Source organism: Haemaphysalis longicornis, unplaced genomic scaffold (genome assembly GCF_048455015.1).
Source record: "Haemaphysalis longicornis isolate Haplotype H1 unplaced genomic scaffold, Haemaphysalis longicornis Haplotype H1 scaffold_1, whole genome shotgun sequence".
Taxonomy (NCBI): Eukaryota; Metazoa; Arthropoda; class Arachnida; order Ixodida; family Ixodidae; genus Haemaphysalis; species Haemaphysalis longicornis.
In genome coordinates, this window is record NW_027526203.1 from 394,361,345 (window position 1) to 394,383,263 (window position 21,919).

The following is a 21,919-nucleotide window of genomic DNA, read 5'->3' on the forward strand; positions in this document are numbered from 1 at the left end:
CTAAAGGCGGCCCCCGTTCACAGCGGCTTCCACGGTTGAGGCCGTGCGGCAGTAGACCGGTGCCACAGACGACCTTGTAAAATACAAAGGTCATTGCAGAAGACCCAAGAGTGACTGAGTCCTGTCCGTAGCTTGTTCTCCGCGGAAGTGGTGCCCGGTGCAGTCATCGGCGGCTGTCTGCGCGCACCGTTGCATGCACGGTTGACTGCGCAACCCATTCCCGGCGTGTGCAATGATGAATTTACGTTGGTCGCGCTGTTTCCACACATGCACGTAAACGATAGCACGTGTCCGTGCACAGAACAAGCAGCGTAGATCCCTGCGACTTCTACAATATGGCCGCTGCGAAGCGACCGCGAGCGTGCCCTTATAACATTTCCATCTATTGTGCCCTTATTTTCATCGTTTTGCGTATGTTTACGTACGTCCAGCTTCCTACGAAACATTGCCTGTCTCTACACTTGGGTGTTCACAACCCAAGCGCAGTTTCGGCTGCCTGCGCGTTTCATTTGACACCGGGCCGGACTGTTAGGTTTCCCAAGCCTAACGGACTGACCGTCGCGTGAGGTGGCAGCATTTGGTTGTTTGCTTGCTTCAATTGCGCCTGTGTTGAATGCGTTGTAGACTTGAATGAGTTGTAGACTCTAGGGGCTCGCCTTGAACCCTGGGCCTCATCCGTGCTGCTCAAACTTCACTCCCGAGTTGCTTTATGCGACACTTGCGATATTAGGTCTCACCGAGCCTGTCCACTACTGCAAGCTCAGTGTAAGTTCTGCCCCTTGGATTTGCATGCGCTGTTCGCTGCCTGACTCCAGCAGCGAGTTATTCTGTGATCATCTCAAATGTGTGCATGGCGGTATTGAACGGTTTACTGTCGCTGACGCTGTCGTCAAGCCATGTCTCTGCGAGTAGAATGACGCGGCCGTCAAAACGCTGACACTTTTGAAGATCGGGAAGTTTATTCCGCACACTCTACGGCATTTGTTAAAGGGCTGGTGAAGAGCTTTTCAAAAAAAAATTGTTGGGGGCATTACATTATGGTTTTCCTGACGCTGAATGCGAAAAACATGTTTATTTTATGTGTAAATACACCCAAACCATCTTTTTTCGTCAAAACAAACGACCGCCGACCGCGGGCACGGTGAGAGCCCTGGCTGCCTTTCGCGATTGGCTGGCGGCAGATGACGTCATATTCGGAAGTGCCGGCGCTGCGGGGACCGCTCGGCCACAAGATCTCATTCTGTTCCCGTTCAGATACGGGCTAGAAGGTCCTCTCGTGAATGGAGGGCTCACACAATCTTCCCTTAGAATAGGAGAGCCTGAGGGAAGTATAAACGCAACAGGTTCGCTCGCGGCGAGCTTTAGAAAGGAGTTCTCCCCAGACGACTCATGGCCGACTTGTTTCTCGGGTGCAGGGAAGTTGCGCAGATATTGGTTCGCGCCGCTTTCACTACCAGCGCTAGTCACAATTCCTAGCACAATTTTTCGACCCACCATCATCCCCATCCTCGGATGTGGAACTTTGTTTTCACATTTGGACAGACGGCAACAAGCTCTGTGCAGCGGCCTGCGATGCGCACAGGCAGCGCGGCCGCCGCCCGTCGCCGCGTCGCGCAGAGGTGGTGGTGCCGGGTCGCTGCTCGGCTGGTCAGCGGAACGTGGCATTGCTGCACATACGCATGTTTTAGAATAGGGGAGCCGAACTTTGGTCGCCCACCAAAAGGTACAGGAACCCAAGCGCAGCACGCTGGTCCCCGACGAGCTTTAGAACGCCTTCCCCAACAGCTCCTGCCGGCTCAGGTTGCACGGATCACCGCTATGTTGGGAACTTTAGGCTTAGCACCAAGGGAGATAGTTGGTCGCTGCTATCTCTACAATTACGAATGACTATCCTTAACACAGTTTTTCACCACACTATCATCCCCTTTCTCGCATGTGGAACCTTATTCCTACGTTGACAGTCATTCTAGCGATCGGTGCTGTGCTCATTCTTGCGCGCAGGTAACGCCATCCATCGGCCTCTCGCCGCATCTCACGCTCGGGCAGGTTCGTTTGCCTGCCGTCGACGAGCCTCCGCGACCGGTCGGCGCTCCGCATCGCGATACAAATTCGATCACCTCTTTCGAAATCACCTTGGATGACACCTTGGTCCAAATCAGCGGCCATTTTCCCATAGGCGAAAATCGTTTTTATTTATTTTCAGAATAAACAGGTAAGTACCGTTGTTGTTCCCGGTGTCAAACAAAATAGACCACAAAATGCGACCTTTGTGTGAAGTTTGAGCGCGAACAGAGCGGCGGATCGCTCAGGAAAAATTTTTAAAGTGTTCCAATTATCGTTGCAACACCCTGTATGTGGAGACCCAGAACACGTAGCGTGTGGACGCGTGGTATGGTAGTGCCGTCCTTTGTGCGGAGCTGTATGTCAGGCATGTGAGCGGCTCTGAACTTGCGACGCGGCAGTAGCAGAAGTAGCTCCGACTTGGCCGGAGAGCACTGGAGACCCGTGTCTTGTAGGTGCTCTTCAACCACGTCGATGGCTTGTTGCAGGGACGCCTCAATCTCGCCGTCACTACCACCGGCCATCCAGAGAGTGATATCGTCTGCGTATATGGTGTGTTTGACCTTCGGGAGGGCACGTAGGCGTTCAGCCATTCCAATCATGACCAGGTTGAACAGTGTCGGCGAGATCACGGCCCCCTGCGGTGTGCCCGTACTCCCCAGTTTCTTGGTTGGTAGTTCCAGATCCCCTGCCACGATGGTGGTCGTGCGGTCGGTTAGGGAGTCTTTGACATAATGGAACGTGCGTTCTCCCATGTCGAGGCGCGATACTTGTAAGATTGCCGAGTGGTGGATGTTGTCAAACACACTCTTCAGGTCGAGGCCAAGTATCGCACGGTTATCCATTGGGCTTGTGGTCGTGGATGGTCTGTCAATGACTTCATGTTTGATGAGGAGCATGGCGTCTTGAGTGCTCAGTCCCGCCCGGAAGCCTAGCATGGTGTCCGGGTAGAGGCCGTTCTCTTCGAGATAATCTTGCCATCGGTTGAGCAGCACGTGTTCGAGGACTTTCCCGACACAGGATGTTAGGGATATCGGACGAAGGTTCTCGATACTCGGTGGGTTGCCTGGCTTAGGGATGAGGACCGTTCGTGCCTCCTTCCACTTGGGGGGCAGCGTGCCACTGCGCCAGCGTTCGTTGAAGAACTTGGTCAACGCCGTAATTGCCCCGTCGCTGAGGTTGCGGAGCGCTTTGTTTGAGACTCCGTCGGGTCCTGCCGCAGCCTTGCTGTTGATCTTTTGGAGTACTGCCCGTACCTCCCATTCCTCAATGTCTGCGTCGAGCTTGGGGTTGGCATCCCCCGTGTAGCTCGGAAGAGGAGAGGGTGGCGTTGCTGGCAAGTAATTGTCGTTGAGGCGCTTACAGACCTCTTCGTCCCCCAACTCCTTCCGTGCCTTGAGCAGGGTGCGTGCCAAGGTGTACTGTTGTGTGCCTTTGGTCTGGCTATCATCCAGCGAGTGGCGGAGTAACCACCACGTACGGCTCTTGTGGATCTGACCATCATCCTCTTGGCAGATTGCATGCCATTGTTGGCGACACAGCACAGCACAGTGCTTCTCGATTTCGCGGTTGAGCAGGGCGATGCGCTTGCGGAGTTTACGGTTATGACGCTGCTTCTTCCATCTCTTCTTCAGTGAGTCTCTGGCTTTGAGTAGGTGTGCTAACCGGCTGTCCGTGTTTGGCATGTCCTCGTCGGTCTCTATCTCTGTAGTAGCCTGCTGTGCTTCGGTGAGAAGTGCCTCTGTCCACTCTTCGATGTCGTCGATGTGGCTGGGCATGTTCTCAAGGCTGGCACGGAACTTGTTCCAGTCCGTGAGCTTTTGTTTGCGTGGAGGAGCAGCATGACCGTTGAGAGGGATGATGATCTCTATGATGCAGTGGTCCAGGGGTGAGACAGCTGAACCAGATTTGGGAGCAGTTTTTGGAGCAGCGAAATCTCGATTTTGGAGCAGAAGAACCTTGATTTGGAGCAGAATGATGACATTTATTACGTCACCTTAGGAGCCTAAAAATCAAATTTTTGGCAACTCGAAGGAGGGGGAGGGGGGAGTGCACTTTCTAATGGATTTTGAACGTACATAACACTGAAACAGCCTTTCAATGAAGGTTTTTCTACTAGAGTATCACAAGACACGAACTGCACTACCTTTTTACAAGCCATCTATAAATTCTTAGGCTCTATGCATAGATAGCATGGAGTGCCGTTGAAAACATTGAATCGAAAAACTAAGCAATCGTGAGGAATTTTCATTATCATGTGAATGCTGAAATTATTATTTTTGTAATCCCAGACTCGGCTTTACACACAATTGTAGCGGCATGGCAAAAGTTGCGCAAAGTGAGGTGACAATCTTCGCACCCCACCAGCCCTCCCATTTCAACCCCTAAGGTGCGCATTCACTACGATCGCAATTTGAATAACGTTGTTATGTTTAGCCACCTCCTTCGTGGCATTAAATATCACTTCAGATAGATAAACCATTATTACTAGCATGCTATAATAGCCCGTCCCGCTATCGGCCACTGCTTGAACATTTTGCGGCGATGTAGCCTGCACCGCCACTTCTGCAGTGTCGATCGTCTCATTTCCGCCACTCGCAAGCTCGCTGTCAAAGGCAGCAATAACTCAGCGTTTTATTATAACACCGCAATGAGTCCGAAATTTCACTTCAAACATGCACCGCGCCTCTCACTCGAGGCCAAAACACGGCCGTTTTTGATGAACTCCGTTCTTCGAGTCACGCAACTGCCCTCAACAGATCAAACGACTAAATGAAAACCCAGCCACCCCCATAACCAAAACCACAGTTGAAATTGGCGAAGAGCACTCTGCCTGAACCACGAGCAACTGCTTCGCCCGACGGCCATGTTTTCCAATATTCACCACACCAAGATGGCGGCGCCCAGTAATGTCGTTCTGGAGATACGGCGCCCCGAAAATTGCCGTCTTTTAATCAATTTTCACCAGTAGTTTGTCGCCTCAGTACACATACACATTTTTTCTACGGGACTTTGCAATTGTTTTTCATGGGAAAACTTAAAAAACAAAAAAAAACTCACAGAATATAACATGTGCAACCCGACATGGTGACCTTCGAAAAAACTACCTTGGGGAGAATTTTATGCAGGTTATTTATTGTATGATCAATCAATTAAACCTTTACAAACAGGATCACTTTGGGGGTGCTGGAAAATTATGCCGTCAGTAAAGATTTTTCCCCACTGAAACTGGCGGGAGCGTTAAAATCCTTGGCTCTCAGACTGCTTTGGAGCAGTTTGGCGCAATTTTTGCAATTTTCAAGCTTTTGGAGCAGCCTGGCGCAGGAAAGTAGATTTGTATCAAAAGTGCGCAATATGTGCAGCTGTCTCACCCCTGAGTGGTCGCTGCCAAGTGTTTCCTGGGTGTTACGCCACCGCACCTTGTTAGCCATAGCGCTGGCCCTCTCCAACCCCAACTGCACTACCATCCTCAGTGACTCGCGGACTGCAGTCCTGCGCTTCGCCGAGAACAAAGTACATCCGAGTGTAGTGAGGGTGTGCGGGGCCCTAAGACCATCATCGACGGGCGTGTGCATCAAATGGTTCCCAGCCCACATGGGTATGGTAGGACCCGAAGCGAACCGCAATGAGGACGCGGACCGGATGGCGAGTGCGCTCACTAGACGCAACGCCTGTCCGGCTCCCCCTCTTGCGGAAAACTACGACAGCGACGATGAAGACTTCACCCCGATTAACACATACGGAGAGGTGCTGAGATGGTTCAGAGAAACCAGAAGACAGTACCCAGGTCCCCACTCCAACCTCTCTAGGCAAGAGGCAGTGGTCCTCAGACAACTCCCAGTGCGCGCGACATGGACCCCGGTGTGGGCCAAACACGTCCATCCTGAACTACAACCCAGTGACGTGTGTGTACTATGTGGTGTTAATCGCGCTACTATGGCGCACATGCTATGGACATGCTCAGTGACCCCGGAACCCACGGATGTGCTTCCTCCTCACCTTGCTCGTGCGGTGTGCAAGGAAGACTTTGACTCCCAACGAAGGGCCGTCCAGTTTGCTCTGGAGGCCCTCCAACGCCAGCAATCGAGGGCGCTGCCTCCCCTTTAGGAGGCTGGTACCCCTGATTAACTTCTAGCCGGCCAATAAAGATGTTCTCTCTCTCTCTCTCTCTCTCTCTCTCTCTCTCTCTTATAATAATGGATCAGGAACTTGGGGTACTTCCGTATTTGTTTGAGCCCGTCGCTTCGCGTTTGAAGCACAGAGCACCTGACGACACGGCTGGCCCCACGACTACTCGTGAAGGCAATGTAGTTGCCACGGGTGCTCGGGTAGGAAATCTCTGGTATGTAGGAGTCGCTTTAGGGAATCACGCAGTAGCATTACGGTTTAAAATCGACGCGGGAGCAACTCTAGACACTGATGATTAATAAAGTGCAGATTACACGCCTACTTAATTCGGAACTTCGCCCAGAAAACTGGGACACAGCGAAGCGGCGGCGCACGTCGCCGGTCGTCTTCCGAATATGACGCTACTTCCGGTCGCTGCCGCTCAGTTTCTCGCTCTTCCGGCGATGCGGCAGGGAGCAGTGGGCGGGGCGTAGGGTCAACTTTAACGACGAATACCGCTGTCCCCAAGCTAAAAATGACGAAAAAAACGTTACAGGCATAAACTGACCAATGTAATAATTGTAAAAAGTATACTTTTGCCCGGTTTTAAAAGCACTCAGTAGCCCTTTAATGCATGTGTATAGCTTGGCACGTTGATCCACGGGCAGAAGGAGACGGGCTCTGTCGAAGTTGTCGTGCTGTTGCGTGCAGTACTTGCGACGAAATCACAGAATTTTCTGCTACGATATACCGGCAGGGGAAGCAGTATCCTGGTGGCCTTTCAAATGTCAACACGTGCGCCCCGCCGTGCGAGCTTCGAACATCTTGAGCTCGAGGCAGTGTTCAATGTGGTGTTACCGCGCCGCAAAATACACGTAACTGTATTTTTCCAACTTACGTAAATACACGTAAGTTGGAAGTCAGCGCTCGTCCTGTGTACCTCAGCTATAGTCCGTGTTTTTGTTGCGCTGTTTAGTAATGATGGATAACCAACTCGCCCAATACTGCACTTTGCTTACACGTAAGCATTGAAGTGCCGATGCGCAGTGTTGTTGGTACTGAGCGCACCATGCTTGCTTTAGCTGCACAGCAGCCCTCAACTTTGGAGTTGTATTAAAGGGCTGGTGAAGAGCTTTTCAAAAAAAAATTTGTTGGGGGCATTACTTTATGATTTTTTTTTACGCTGAAATCGAAAAACATGTTTATTTTATGTGTAAATACCCCCAAACCATCTTTTTCGTCAAAACCACGACCGGCTTTATAAGTATTTATAAAGTATAAGTATTTATGATTTTTTATACTTATTATAAATATACTTATTATATTTATTATAACTTTTTATAAATACTTATTATAAGTATTTATAAAGTATAAGTATTATAAGTATTTATATATAAGTATCGTTGTCAAAACAAAACGACCCCAGCCCGGGGCCACGACGAGAGCCCTGGCTGCCTTCCGCGATTGGCTGGCGGCAGATGACGTCATATTCGGAAGTGCCGGAGCTGCGGTGACCGCTCGGCCTGAAGAGCTCGTTCTGTTCCCGTTCAGGCATGGGCCAGGAAGTCCTCTGGTGAATGGAAGACTCACACAATCTTTCCTTAGAATAGGAGAGCCGGAGGGAAGTTGGCTCGCGGCGAGCTTTAGAAAGGGGTTCTCCCCTAACGGCTCATGGCCGACTTCTAATTCTCGGATGCAGGGAAGTTGTGCAGATATTGGTTCGCCGCTTTCACTACAAGCGCTAGTCGCAATCACTAGCACAATTTTTCAACACACCATCATCCCCTTTCTCGCATGTGTGACTTAGTTTTTACATTCGGACAGGCGGTAACAAGCTATGTGCAGCGGCCCGTGATGCGCGCAAGCACCAGCTAGCGAGCGGCCGGTCGCCGCGTCGCGCGGAGGTGCTGGTGCCGGGTCGCTGAGCGGCCGGCCAGCGGAACGTGGCATTGCTGCACATACGCAGTTTTAGAATAGGGGAACCTAACGTTGGTGGCCTCCCAAAATGTAGAGGAACCCAAACGCAGCACGCTGGCCCGCGACGAACTTTAGCAGAACGCCTCCCCCAACAGCTCTAGCCAGCTTGAGTTGCACGAATCGCCTCGAATGTAGGGAACTTTAGACTTAGCACCGAGGCAGATATTTGGTCGTTGCTATCTTTACAATTGCGAATGACTATCCTTAAAGTTTTTCACCGCACTGCCATTCCCTTTCTCGCACGTGAAAACATATTTTCACGTCGATAGTCATTCTAGCGATCGCTGCTGTGTTCATTCTTGCGCGCAGGTAGCGTCATCCATCGGCCTCTCGCCGCATCTCGCGGGCAGGTTCATTTGCTGCCGTCGATCAGCCTCCGCGACCGGTCGGCGCTCCGCATCGCGATACAAATTACATCACCTCTTTCAAAATCACCTTGGATGACAATCCCTAGCACAGTTTTTCACAACACTATCATCCACTCTCTTGCACGTTTACCTTGCTTTTCGCGACTGCCTCGTTGCTGGACAGCAGCGAAGAGCGGTTGCTGCCGTGGCATGGCGTGGTTCGAACCGCATCGTGTGCGGTACGGGAATGCACGACCGGCGAGTGTGCTGAGCGATCCCACACGAAGGAAACGGTTCATGCTTTCCAGCTTGATTGATTTCTTCTTAAAATCTACCTACTTAGCTAAGCTGTCATAGCTAACAGTGTTGATCGGGAAAACGAACAAGTTCGGGAAACCCAGCGCGCTTCGGTCCCACAAATTTTCTAATCCCCTAATAATAATGGATCAGGAACTTGGGGCACCTCCGTATATGGTTGAGCCCGTCGCTTCGCGTATGAAGTGCAGAGAACCCGACGACACGGCCGGCCCCGACTAGTCGTAGCCACGGGCGCTCGAGAAGGAAATCTCTGGTATCTAGGAGTCGCTTTAGGGAATCTCTAAAAACACAGTGGCATAACGGTTAAAAATCAACGCCGAAACAACTCTGGACATAAAGGGCAGATTACACGCCTGCTTAATTCAGAACTTCGCCCACAAAACGAGGACACAGCGAAGCGGCGTGCTGGCCATCTTCCGAATATGACGCTACTTCCGGTCGCTGCCTCTCGGTTTCTCGCTCTTACGGCGATACGGGAGAGAGCAGTGGGCGGGGCGTAGGGTCAACTTCACCGGCGAATATCTCTGTCCCCAAGCTAAAAATGACGAAAAAAACTGTACAGGCATAAACTAACCAATGTATTAATTGCAAAAAATATATTTTTACCCAATTCTAAAAGCACTTCAGTAGACATCTAAGATACATGCACACTAGCGTCACCGTGCCGTGCCGCGCGCCGCTTGCCGACGTCGGCAGCCGCTGGAAACCTGTTTTCGCCGAGAATGGCGCGTTTTCCTTGCCGCAGAGCAAATGGATCCGAGACTCATTTCTACTGTTTCTACTGTGCCGCAGAGCGCAAAGGCCAATGAGCGATAGAGGGCGGGATGACGCGCTGGTCACGTGCGCGCCAACCTGTTCCCGCTTCCGCGCCGCTGCTTCCGGCGCGCGCCGTCTCGACAAGAACGCATTTCGCCTGAGAGCTACTCAGAAAAACGGAGAGCTCTCGTTCGGCAGCGCTCCCGCAGAAGGGGTGTACCACGTGACCACCGTGGTCACGTCTTCTCAAGTGGTTTTCTTCAACTGCCCTTCTCGGCTCAACTCGTTGAGCTGAGAAGCACGCTCGTTGAAGCAGGCGGCTTAGATCACTTTATGCCATTGCCGCGAAAAGCTATCCCAGCCCGCAGCCGCGAGCGCGGCATACGCCTCCCTCATTCAAGCCATACTCAACAGATGACAACTGTCGCCGCCCCCCGCCTCTGACACCATGCAGTGAGTCACGCCATAGTGATCACCGCACAATAACCACCGTGGGCCAATGCCCACTGCTTTTATCGTCGCTTCGACAGAACTACTACACAGGCTGCATCTTGGAGTACTATTAACTCGGAAGTATCTTCACACAATCGGACGAGAGGACAGCCCGGACTGCCTTCTGTGCGGTTGTCCTGAGACTATCGAACATTTGCTTAGCGCTTGTCCAAAGCACTCTAGTGAGCGAAAGAACCTTGAGACAGCTTTACTACGCTTGAACACTCGCCCTCTGTCCGAGCAAAAGATTTTGGTTACATGGGCTGACAACAGGAAACAGAGCCTAGCCGTTAAAGCCCTGCTTACATTTCTTGGTGACTCCTCTCTAGATTCTCGGCTCTAGGTTGCGGCAAAATTGAACAGACTGCGAAATAATGTCTGAGTAGTTTTTTTTTTTTTTTTCTATTTCGTGGACGATAGTCATGCGCTGAAAAGCGAACTGTAGTCATCTGTTTCAGCGCCCCGTTGTATGCGAGACGTTTATTGGTTTTACTGCTTGTACACAGTTCATTTGTCGCTTTCATTGTCATTTCCCATACCTCGCATATTCATTCCTTTCTCTTTTTGTCCCCAGTACCCTCCCCCCAGAGGGAAGTAGCAGGCCCAAGATCAATTTCTCAGGCCGACCTCTTCTCCTTTTCAATAAACATTTACTCTCTCTCTCTCGACAGAACTACAACAGTCATAGATAACAGACACAGACTCCTAGGTTAATAGGTTAGCGAGTTAATAGGGTTAGTGACGCCACCTACACCACGCCCTCCACGCCGGAAAAGCTATCGCGTCCTACGTCTTAAGACCTAAACGTAGACGCCACTTGCAGAGTTTTTGATAACACACCAATTACGTTACTGCTGATGTTATGTAGCAGGAAATTCGAGAGTTTGTCACTACAGTCAAACCTCGATATATCGAACACGGGTATATCAAATTATTGCCTATATCGAACACTTTCTATATCACGCGGAAAATCACATGCATTCATAATTTTTTTCATTGGACCTGGGACGGACATGAAATGGGTATATCGAACTCCGCCACCCCAGACTGCCCAGACCGCTCGCGCTCTTGTGACAGGCGGCGAGCTATCCCGCAGTACCCTCGAGGATAGCGGTGGCGCGATGGGCGTTCCCAACTGCTGCGCATCGGTTGCACCGAAGCAGAATTGGACGGTGCAAAAGAAGAATGCGAGCTTGAAGAAACCTGAGGCCAGCTGGAGCGCTTTGTTGGTGCTGAGCCACGAAGCATGTGCATTGATGACTTTGTCGGCGGTGACGACAGCACCGGAACGACGGCGGAGTTGACGGATTTGGAGATCCGAGCGGAGGTTACTACTGAGCGCACAAACGAAGACGCTGCCGAGGTTCTACCCGCAAGCGCTGATAGTGCCCCGCTCCCGACTTCGACCGAGGCTTCAGCGGTTTTGGCCCTGCCGCACCGCTACTGCAGCGCTATAGAAGGCACCTGCCTGTCGCTTGTGGAACGTTTGTACTACGTTGAGGAAGTCGTGTATAACACGCCAGGCTACCCTGCTGCAGTGCTTTAATCCAAAAGAATAAATACTTTGAAGCACCAAGTGAGTATTTACTGCACAATTCGTTCATTTATTGATTTGTACCACTTTATGACGCGTTTTTTAGATGATTTTATATATCGAATTCTGGTTATATCGAACTATTTCGCGGGCACCGCGCTGTTCGATATATCGAGGTTTCACTGTATTTGCGATCTTTTTTATTGGTGAAAACAGCGACCTTCAGGACCGCACGTGATAAAGGGTAGTTCTTTTCAATAAAACAAGGATTTGAGCAGCTCAGCCAGCAAGATTGGTCCCAATTCTGCACAACACTACAAGGTACACTCGGCACTCGTCGTACGTGGCACCTACTTCGGTCTTTAATGGGAAACAGAGAGAGTAAAATGGCAACAACACATCAACTCAAAAGATTGATACATAACTACCAAGGCACAGACGAAGACCTCATCGAGCAATTGAAGAAACCGTGGGAGGATACAAGCAAAACGGCACCGCTCCCTACGGCACCGTACGCGGGCGCTCCTAACCCAGAAATGGACGCCTGTTTCAGCCTCGTCGAAATAGAGTCAGCAGCGCACCATCTAACCCGAAATACAACGCCAGGAAATGACAAAATTTCCAACAAATTACTCCGGAATCTGGATACAGAAGCATTAGAGGTTCTTCTAAATTACATCAACGAACAATGGACGATCGGCAAGCTCCCTTCTTCATGGAAGCACGCAGACATCACACTAATACCCAAACCTGGAAAACCGCTCGCTCCCGGCAACCTACGGCCCATCTCCCTCACATCATGTGTAGGAAAGCTACTGGAACATATGTTGCACAATCGCCTTTCTCCTATATCGAATATGGTGGACACTTCCCAAACACTATGTACGGATTTCGGCCACACTTATCCACGCAAGATGTCCTGCTGCAACTGAAAGAAGAGATCATTGATCGCCTCACCAATACCCACAAGAGATGCATTTTAACCCTGGACATCAAGGGCGCGTTTGATAACATCAGTCAGAAGGCCATCCTCCAAGGTCTAGCCTCCATTGATTGTGGACAGCGCATGTACGACTACGTCGTAGCCTCTCTAACCGACCGTACGGCAACAATTGGCATCGGACACCTCCGCTCAACAAAATTCAATACAATTTCCCAAGGCACTCCCCAAGGCTCAGTTATTTCCCCGCTCTTATTCAATATTACTATGAAGGACCTTCCTCCCCTACTGAAAGATATCCCGCATCTTAGACATGCTCTCTATGCGGACGATCTCACCCTGTGGACACAAACAGGATCAATAGGGGAACAACAAGATGCTCTGCAAGCAGCCATAGATGAAGCCCAACGTTACCTTCACGATAAAGGGCTCGAATGTGCTCCGGAGAAGTCGGCTCTCCTCACTCTCTGCATCGGGGCGGCGCACCAACGAAAGCGCAGCATTCCCGACCCGGAGCTTACCATCAACGACCAGACAGTGCCAAATTTATCTAAACTACGCATCCTAGGTCTTACACTACCAAAAAATGGATCAGACCTTCATACAGTTGCACCGCTTCAAGAGACACTCAATCAGCTAATCCGCCTCATAAGACGCGTGTCAAACCGCCGATTTGGCTTGCAAGAGTCAGGCACAGTGCGCATTGTCCAAGCCATACTCATAAGCCGGGTCGCTTACGGAACCCCTTATTTGGCCCTGAAAACATCCGAAAAATCCAGGCTCAATGTCATGATTCGTCAAGCATATAAGACAGCCTTAGGACTGCACCAAAAAACATCGACGAAGAGATTATTGCTTCTTGGACTACATAACACATGGGAGGAAATACAGGAGGCGCATCATAGCTCTCAACTGGAACGCTTACACCTAACACCAACGGGACGAGCTACATTGCGACGGCTGGGATATGCCATACCGCCACTGCAAGACCATAAGGAGCGGGTTCCACTCCAACTCAGACAAGCCATCAGGGTAGCCCCCATCCCAAGAAACATGCGCCCACTCCACAACAAAGCTCGACGCATAGCAAGAGTACGAGGCATGAATAATAAATACGGCGACAATCCAACAAGGTATACGGACGCGTCTCCATACATAAACAAGCCAGCCCACGTCGTGTGTGTCGCCAATGCAGCAGGGCAAGTAACAACCGCCCTCACCGTCCGCACAACATCAACGGAAGCTGCTGAAGAAGCCTCTATTGCCCTTGCCATCACGACGGGCAAAGATGCAATTACAATTTTGACGGATTCGCAGGCGGCGTGCCGCAGTTACCAACGAGGCCGCATCAGCAAAACGGCACTTCAAATTCTTAAGAATACTGCCCACATACCTGAAACGCGGCTCATCTGGATACCTGTACACGAATCTCTCGAAGGTAATGAGGCAGCTCACGCCGCTGCCCGCGCGCTTATACACCGGGCCATTACCATAGAGGGACAAACACCGCTTGCGCCCCCCAAAACAGAACCGCTTGTCAGGTATGCTGACATTATCATTTATTACCGTCAAGGCCGAAGAACCTTCCCGACTCCGCACTCCCAATTAACAAGAGCAGAAGCCACCACCCTTATACAGACAAATACGCACCCCCACAGAACCCTACTCCATGCGATTAATCCTACCCAATACCCGTCTACCTGCAATTTCTGTCCAACTCCCGGTACACTGTACCACCAGATTTGGGAGTGCCAGAAGACCCCAGGCCTTGCCCCAATCACCTCCCCCTCCTACAAGCAGTGGGTGAACCGGCTAACGAGCCCGGACCTTGGGATCCAGAGTGAACTGGTGAAGAGGGCCTGGACCGCCAGCCGAGCTCAGGGTATCCCGGAATAGGGAAGCCCCCACCGGCGGGTGCCCTAACATCTGCACCAGCTTGACAAATAAAGATTTATTCATCATCATCATCATCATGGTCCCTTTAAACAGACGAACTTAGCCTTCGCCAATACGGGAAGAAGACAGCGCTATTGACGACGACGACGATTGTAATGATGATGATGCGAAGAGCTGTTTTAAGAGTATTTTTTCGCTTCAGCCACCCCTTGGTTGTGTCTCCTCCGGTATGCAGGCGTTTTAGAACTCAAAGAGGTTTCTTTACTCTTTTCTTTAAAATTTAGACACGAAAAAACTACGCACTTGGTAAGGCAGCTACCGGTATTAATAGCGTTTATGTTCTACATGCCTCTATTTAGATCTGAAAGCCGCTACAATTTAATTTTCTGCTGGCGGCCATTTGCACCTGCCAATTTCCGTCTCTTTATTGACGCTGACGCAGAAGCGATCAGCTGATGTCTTCATTGGTCCCTGTATATCTGCGCCTCTAGCAACATTGCAAAGAAGAAGAAAACATGTCCTTTGAAAAGTCGCGTATGTTGGCTCCTTTGGTTCCGTGAACACTGAAAACATGGTAATAACGTTATGTTGTACACTGAGACGCCACAGTCTGCCCGGTCCGCCTTCCTAGACGTCGCTTTTGAGCTTACCTGGTGAGTCAACCTTTCTCAGGTGTGACGTTCCCGTACTTTAAACTATTTCGTGGATCGACATTTCACTGCACTACAGACTAGTACCTGGCGCACTTATACGATACAGGCCCTGCATTAACCGCGCAGCTTCACAGTGCAACTCTTTTTTAAAGATCTCGTTGTTACCCAAATACCCAGCATCGGGCTAATTCGTGCCAGCTGCTTTGATCAGTTTGATGAATTTGGCTTGCTGATCCCATGATTTCAGCAGCTCCATTTCTATTTTCATACAAAGCATTTCTCCTACCGTGTGTTTATAAAAGCGCGAAATAGTCCTGGGAGGTCGTGACAGGGGAATGCCTGCTCACATTTGAAGTCCAATCTTTCGTTCATCGCTGAAGCGCTGAAAAAGTTACAAGTGTCTCCTAAATGGCAGTCAGCAGCGACTACCTAGTTTTGTCAAAAGTGTGCATGAGCGGTTGTTTCGTAAACCATTCACTTACCTGATTGTAACCACCCTTTGCCCGTACAGATCGCGCGGCGACATGGCCAAAGAGCATGCCTTCACCACTAGAGCACTCAACTACCTCGCCTTCGCTGTGGTGGTCATTGCCATGTGCATCGCCATAAATTACCCTGTTTTCCGGTGGTTATTCGGCATCCACAGCAAGCACTGCTTCACGTATGCTTGCGAGCACTTCACGAGGGACATCCGAACATCTATGGACAGGAAACGGCCTCCGTGTCAAGACTTTTACCAGTTCACGTGCGGAAACTGGCAGCGTACTCATACTGGATACGCCGACCAGAAAGACTACGCGTATAGCAAGGTGATGAACGAGATAATAAGAAACTTGAAACAGATAAAAATTCCAGTTGCGAACCAGACGGCGCTGCAGAAGGCGGCCGCTGTGTTCCAGTCGTGCATGGGCATGATCAACCGCGAAGACCTGAACAGAGATGCCCTTGTGGGCTTCATCGAGAGCCTGAAGATCACGTGGCCAGCCGGCGGCACCCCTAGCCAGCTTAGGGCCCTGGAAGTGCTCGTACGCTTGTCCTACACCTTGGACATTCACCTGCTCTTCGCCGTAGACATGTACGAAGACTACAGCGAGACGTACAGCCTGCGCGTCTCTGTGCCCGGCCATATGCTACATGCGCGCTCTCACAATTACACCAGCAATGAGAGGAAGAAGCAAGTTCTCAATCATCTCTTCGGAAGTGGAGAAAACTTTGACGCCATGCTTGCGACGCTCACGAAATTCGAAGAGAAGATAAAGCAGTCCATGCGTTCCGTTCCCGCAGTACGGCGTTTCACCGATACCATCACATTCGCCAGCATCGGTACGTATATGCCGAATCAGCCAGCTTCTCAGTGGGTGCAGGCAATTAACAACGAACTGCCGCCAGGGAAGGCAATAACAGAGAACACCGCAGTTCGTGTTGACGATGTGGCCCACCTTGAAGCTATTTCTGAGCTCGTTCTTGAGCTGGAAGATCAAGTACTGCTGTCTTGGTTCGTGGGGTGGAATGTGCTCCAAGAGTTCGCATTAGAGGCTTCCTATCAGCTTGGCGTCATCCTGGCGGGCACAAACGACTTCTTCGACGAGAAGCACTGCTTCTACGCTGTCCGAGACAACCTTCACTTTGCCCTCACAACCAATTCTATGCTGTCGGTAAGCGAGCCTTCCACGCGAGCTGCCATATCGAATACAGTCAGCGCGGTCTTGCGAAGCTATATGCACTACATACGCACGAACAACTGGATGGACATGGACACGAAAGCACGTGCTATCGACAAAGCTACACAGATGACTTTGCTAGACGGCTATCCGCGGTTTGTCGACAGCGCGGAAAGTCTGGACAAATTTTATTCTTATATTCCCGACCTCACTGGTGATTTCATGAGCACGGCATTGATACTGAGACAGGCTAAGATGAATTACTTGAAAAACTATTTGCACATGCCAGCATACAATACTAACCTGCAAAAGTGGAATTATCCTTTGCTAAGCCTGGACTCTCTGAAATTTCACAACGACTTGAACAAGATGGTAGTACCCGTAGCAGCCGCAGCAGAACCACTTTACCTCAAATATTTCCCAACTTCCTGGAAATACGGGGGTCTAGGAACCGCCATTGCAGAGCAAATGGCGCATGCATTCGATGTGACTGGCAAGGATTTCGACGGCTTTGGTGGTCCCATGGACTGGTGGTCAAACAACACGCGGTTCGAAAGTAACAAGCGAACGCTCTGCTACCTCAGAGACTTCGTGCGCTGGACAGAAGGGGTCGCTGTTATGTCTTCAGTGGACGAGTTCCGAGCACTGATCGCCTCCATCGAAGGCGTGCAAACGGCATTCCGAGCGTACGCCGTCAAAAAAGACGGGAACAATAAGCGCTTGCGCACCGTAGACTTCCTGGCGCCTCTGCAGATCTTCTTCCTCAGCTACTGCCACCGGTGGTGTGCCAAAGACGAGCCGCGTAATGCAATGAACGCGCACATGTGCAACTTCCCTCTGGCTAACAGCAAGCAGTTTACCGACGCCTACGGCTGCCAAAAGGAGGATCGAATGTACTTCCGACATCGATGCGCGTAGCCCCAATGTCCGCTTCCACTGGCTCTGCACAACCGCGTGCAGAGGTGAAAACTGTCCAGCAGCGGCCCGTAGCGTCCTGGCGACAGCAAGCCCTGCCTTGCACTGCGTCACGGTTTACATGTGCTCTTGCTTGAAACAAACTAGCCATTTAAATGTACGAAACCAATACATCAGGAAGAGCGGTGAACGATGCGTGGCCAAGTCCTTCAAATGTGCCCAGATACAAATACCTGCCGGATTACTTGTTGCACTCCTTTGCCAGGAGACTTTAATACGGTGGGATATCTATGCAAATTTATAGCGCTCCCGAAACACATTGATAAGGCGCTGTAACTCACGATTAAGTGCGCTCGCCCTTTCATTGAGAAACATTACCCAGACATATACCAGAGTAATACATTCCCAGCCGATCTGATATGCTTTCTCGATACAGTGACGCTTAAATGGACCATGAAAACAAAATATCGGGTTCGTTCATCCAAAAGAAGGCATTGACCTAATAATAATAATGCCAATTTTACTGCGAAATTTCAGCAAATAAGCTAGATATTAAAGGAACCCTGCAACACTTCTTTCAACTTCTTTTCAAATCTTAAATGCTTGCAGAACGTAGTCACCCAACACACCCAGTACTTAGATTGGGGGGTCGCAAAGTACCTCAGCCAAAAATTACTGCTCTATGCCCATCAGATAACTTGTAAACTCACTCAAAAGATTTTTCTTTCTTTCCCCGTCTTGACGTCCTTCGACGGCTCGAATTACGTCACTAAGGCCATGTAGCGGCTGTTGGTCGGTTTTCCTTCAGTTGCAGCAATGAACGCTTTTCAATAGCAACTTCAAAAAAGAAAGCCACAAAAAATAAAGCAGAAATGGAAGGCGTATCTGGTGCGACGAGCAATTCACGCAGTGCCGCTCCGTGCTGGCGATAACTATAGCTTTCGCAGTGGTTTCAGACGCCAAGGAAAGAGTGAGAGCGCTTATCGAAAGTGTTGCAGGGTCCCTTTAGAATACAGATGAAGCAGTGGCGACTCACCAGCCATTTCCTTGCCAGGTCCTCACGAAGTCACAGGGACTTGTTTGTGCGATTGGCGGCCGCTGACCAAAGCCGCCGCCAAGAAAAATGAACGTGCAGTTGCAAATGTACCTCTAGTTCCGTTTGATCGTATCACTTAAATGCCAACGCGCAGTTAACCGACTGAGTGCAGTTAAAACTCTATTCCTACCGTTCCCCTATCACGTTGTGACGTCCTGTAGCGCTAAATTTGAAAGTTTGTTTTTAATATTTATTACATTTCCTCGGTTAAAAAACGCATTGAGGGGCTGGAATTGAGTTGCAGGGACTTACCAAAGGCCAGTTCCCTCAAATTAGAGTGGTATTTTGTCTTCATGACCCCTTTACCGTCATCTTAAATGCGTAAAAAGAAGAATTTTATACCGGGTGTTCGTCTTTCTTCTGTTAAATACTACGCAAATCTGTCCACGCGCTTGCTCTTCATTCGCATTTATAAAATACGAAGGTGGTCAATTCAAGAAACTTTAATTCAATTCCAACATTTATGACCCTCGTCAAGCGGTTAAATGTTCACTCGCCGCCCTTGGTCGCTGGTAAGGTTGTGCGTGTCGAGCACCTAGTAGTTATATGCAAACTGCTGCAGACGCGATACACTCAAGCATTTTACCTATACTTGACTTTCACAAATCTGTCTTGTGGAAAGCGACACGCATATTCGCAAGGCTATAGGCTACGTTTAAATGTACGATGAAATAATTGATGACACGGTGCAACCTTCCCACCGTTTGGGGCTTAGGCCATCGTAAAGCGCTAAAAAAGGTCCACAACAGAAGGTCCATGCAAAAAAAAAAAAAAAAAAAAGAATGCCGACTGACGAATCGGGGGCAGTCGATGCGGCAATTGTATGTTTACTGTTTTGTCCGCGCTTCAGCGATAGTTTATGGAGGTTATTTGAATTGTTGATAGCCACGCCCGTCTAATAATGTAATCCCAACAGGGTGTGCAGCTGTACCGGTTGGTACATGTTGCCCAAGAAAACCAGAACTGCGGAAAAACAGGACTAGTGAAACGTAACCACGCAACACGAGCGCTCGTGTTGTGTGCTTTCCTTTTCTGTAATAGGGACCGGAACCTGGAGTTTGCCGCGCGACACTAGCGCCATTTTTTTCCCGTAGTGGCGGAAAACAGAAGTTATGGACTAAAAAAAAAAAAAGAACGTGCCGCAGCTGTGAGCGCGATGCCCACAGCTGCGGCACGTGATTTTTTTTTTTTACGCGTGAGCGCTTTTTTTGCTTGCCGCGAGTGTTTCCCAAGGCAGTAGGGCTCGAACGTTAATTACCTCATTTATGTTAATTAGTTAATTATTGATTAGTCAGATTGGGTTAAAAGTCAAAGTGATGTCAATAGGGGTTGTGAGGTATCAAATTAAAGGTCTCGATTAGTGGAATCACGTGGTAATAGTCATGAGGTAATCACGTAAGTCATAGATCGGGTTAAAAGTAAAAGTGATGCGATAAGGGCTTGTGAGGTATCAAAATAAAGGTCTCGATTAGGGGAATCACGAGGGAGAAATTAAAAACTGCTTACTGGTTATGGTCACGAGATAGTCACGTGAGTCACGAATTGGGTTAAAAGTCAAAGTGGTGTCACTAGAGCGTGTGGGGTATCAAATTAAAGGTCTCGATGAGGGGAATCACGGGGGACAAATTACAAATTGCGTCCTGGTCATAGTCATGAGATAGTCATGTGAGTCATACATTGGGTTAAAAGTCAAAGTGGTGCCACTAGGGCTTCTGAGGTATCAAATTAAAGGTCTCGCTGAGTAGAATAATGGGGGACAAGTTAAAAATTGCTTCCTGGTCATAGTCATGAGGCAGTCATGTGAGTCATGGATTAGGTTAAAAGTCAAAATGGTGCCACTAGGGCTTGTGAGGTATCAAATTAAAGGTCCCGATGAGTGGAATCATGGGGCACAAAGTAAAATTCGCTTCCTGGTCATAGTCATGAGACAGTCATGTGAGTCATGGATTAGGTTAAAAGGCAATGTGATGTCACTAGGGCTTGTGAGGTATCAAATTAAAGCTCTTAATGAGTGGAATCACGTGGGACAAGTTAAAAATTGCTTCCTGGTCATAGTCATGAGATAGTCATGTGAGTCATACATTGGGTTAAAAGTCAAAGTGGAGCCACTAGGGCTTGTGAGGTATCAAATTAAAGGTCTCGCTGAGTAGAATAATGGGGGACAAGTTAAAAATTGCTTCCTGGTCATAGTCATGAGACACTCGTGTGAGTCATGGATTAGGTTAAAAGTCAATGTGAGGCCAATAGGGCTTGTGAGGTATCAAATTAAAGGTCTCGATGAGTGGAATCGCGTGGGACAAGTTAAAAATTGCTTCCTGGTCATAGTCATGAGACTGTCATATGAGTCATAGATTGGGTTAAAATTCAAAGTGGTGCCACTAGGGCTTGTGAGGTATCAAATTAAAGGTCTCGCTGAGTAGAATAATGGGGGACAAGTTAAAAATTGCTTCCTGGTCATAGTCATGAGACAGTCATGTGAGTCATGGATTAGGTTAAAAGTCAAAATGGTGCCACTAGGGCTTGTGAGGTATCAAATTAAAGGTCTCGATGAGTGGAATCATGGGGCACAAAGTAAAATTCGCTTCCTGGTCATAGTCATGAGACAGTCATGTTAGTCATGGATTGGGTTAAAAGGCAATGTGAGGTCACTAGGGCTTGTGAGGTATCAAATTAAAGGTCTTAATGAGTGGAATCACGTGGGACAAGTTAAAAATTGCTTCCTGATCATAGTCATGAGATAGTCATGTGAGTCATACATTGGGTTAAAAGTCAAAGTGGTGCCACTAGGGCTTGTGAGGTATCAAATTAAAGGTCTCGCTGAGTAGAATAATGGGGACAAGTTAAAAATTGCTTCCTGGTCATAGTCATGAGACAGTCATGTGAGTCATGGATTAGGTTAAAAGTCAATGTGAGGCCAATAGGGCTTGTGAGGTATCAAATTAAAGGTCTCGATGAGAGGAATCGCGTGGGACAAGTTAAAAATTGCTTCCTGGTGATAGTCATGAGACAGTCATGTGAGTCATGCATTAGGTTAAAAGTCAAAGTGATGCCACCAGGGCTTGTGAGGTATCAAATTAAAGGCCTCGATTAGGGGAATCACGTGGGAGAAATTAAAAATTGCTTTCTTGTTATAGTCATGAGATAGTCACGTGAGTCAAAAATTGGG

At 49.3% G+C, this 21,919-nt stretch overlaps 2 protein-coding genes across 2 annotated transcripts; one reads left to right on the plus strand and one right to left on the minus strand.

Annotated features, from left to right (window-relative positions):
* Positions 1–8,704, minus strand: LOC144160962 (uncharacterized). Its single transcript, XM_077692037.1, has 4 exons — positions 8,644–8,704; positions 3,128–3,958; positions 2,482–2,830; positions 1–73 (listed from the first exon to the last, which is right to left on the minus strand). Exons 1-4 carry the CDS (start codon positions 8,702–8,704, stop codon positions 1–3), a joined length of 1,314 nt encoding a protein of 437 aa, XP_077548163.1.
* A 6,901-nt stretch (positions 8,705–15,605) lies between these two features.
* On the plus strand, positions 15,606–17,660 carry LOC144160971 (endothelin-converting enzyme 1-like). The gene has a single exon (XM_077692042.1). The coding sequence runs from the start codon at positions 15,606–15,608 to the stop codon at positions 17,658–17,660; it is 2,055 nt and encodes a 684-aa protein (XP_077548168.1).
* The last annotated feature ends 4,259 nt before the right edge of the window (positions 17,661–21,919 follow it).

What these genes read in the sequence shown, in the direction of transcription:
- LOC144160971 (XM_077692042.1), top strand. Translation starts at nt 15,606, where the DNA reads ATGGCCAAAGAGCATGCCTTCACCACTAGAGCACTCAACTACCTCGCC.
- LOC144160962 (XM_077692037.1), bottom strand. Translation starts at nt 8,704, where the DNA reads ATGCCACGGCAGCAACCGCTCTTCGCTGCTGTCCAGCAACGAGGCAGT. An exon ending in GGTCCTCATCCCTAAGCCAG is followed by an intron (nt 2,831 to 3,127) that starts GCAACCCACCGA and finishes CAATCTTACAAG; the next exon opens with TATCGCGCCTCGACATGGGA. An exon ending in CTCCAGTGCTCTCCGGCCAA is followed by an intron (nt 74 to 2,481) that starts GTCGGAGCTACT and finishes GTATTTTACAAG; the next exon opens with GTCGTCTGTGGCACCGGTCT.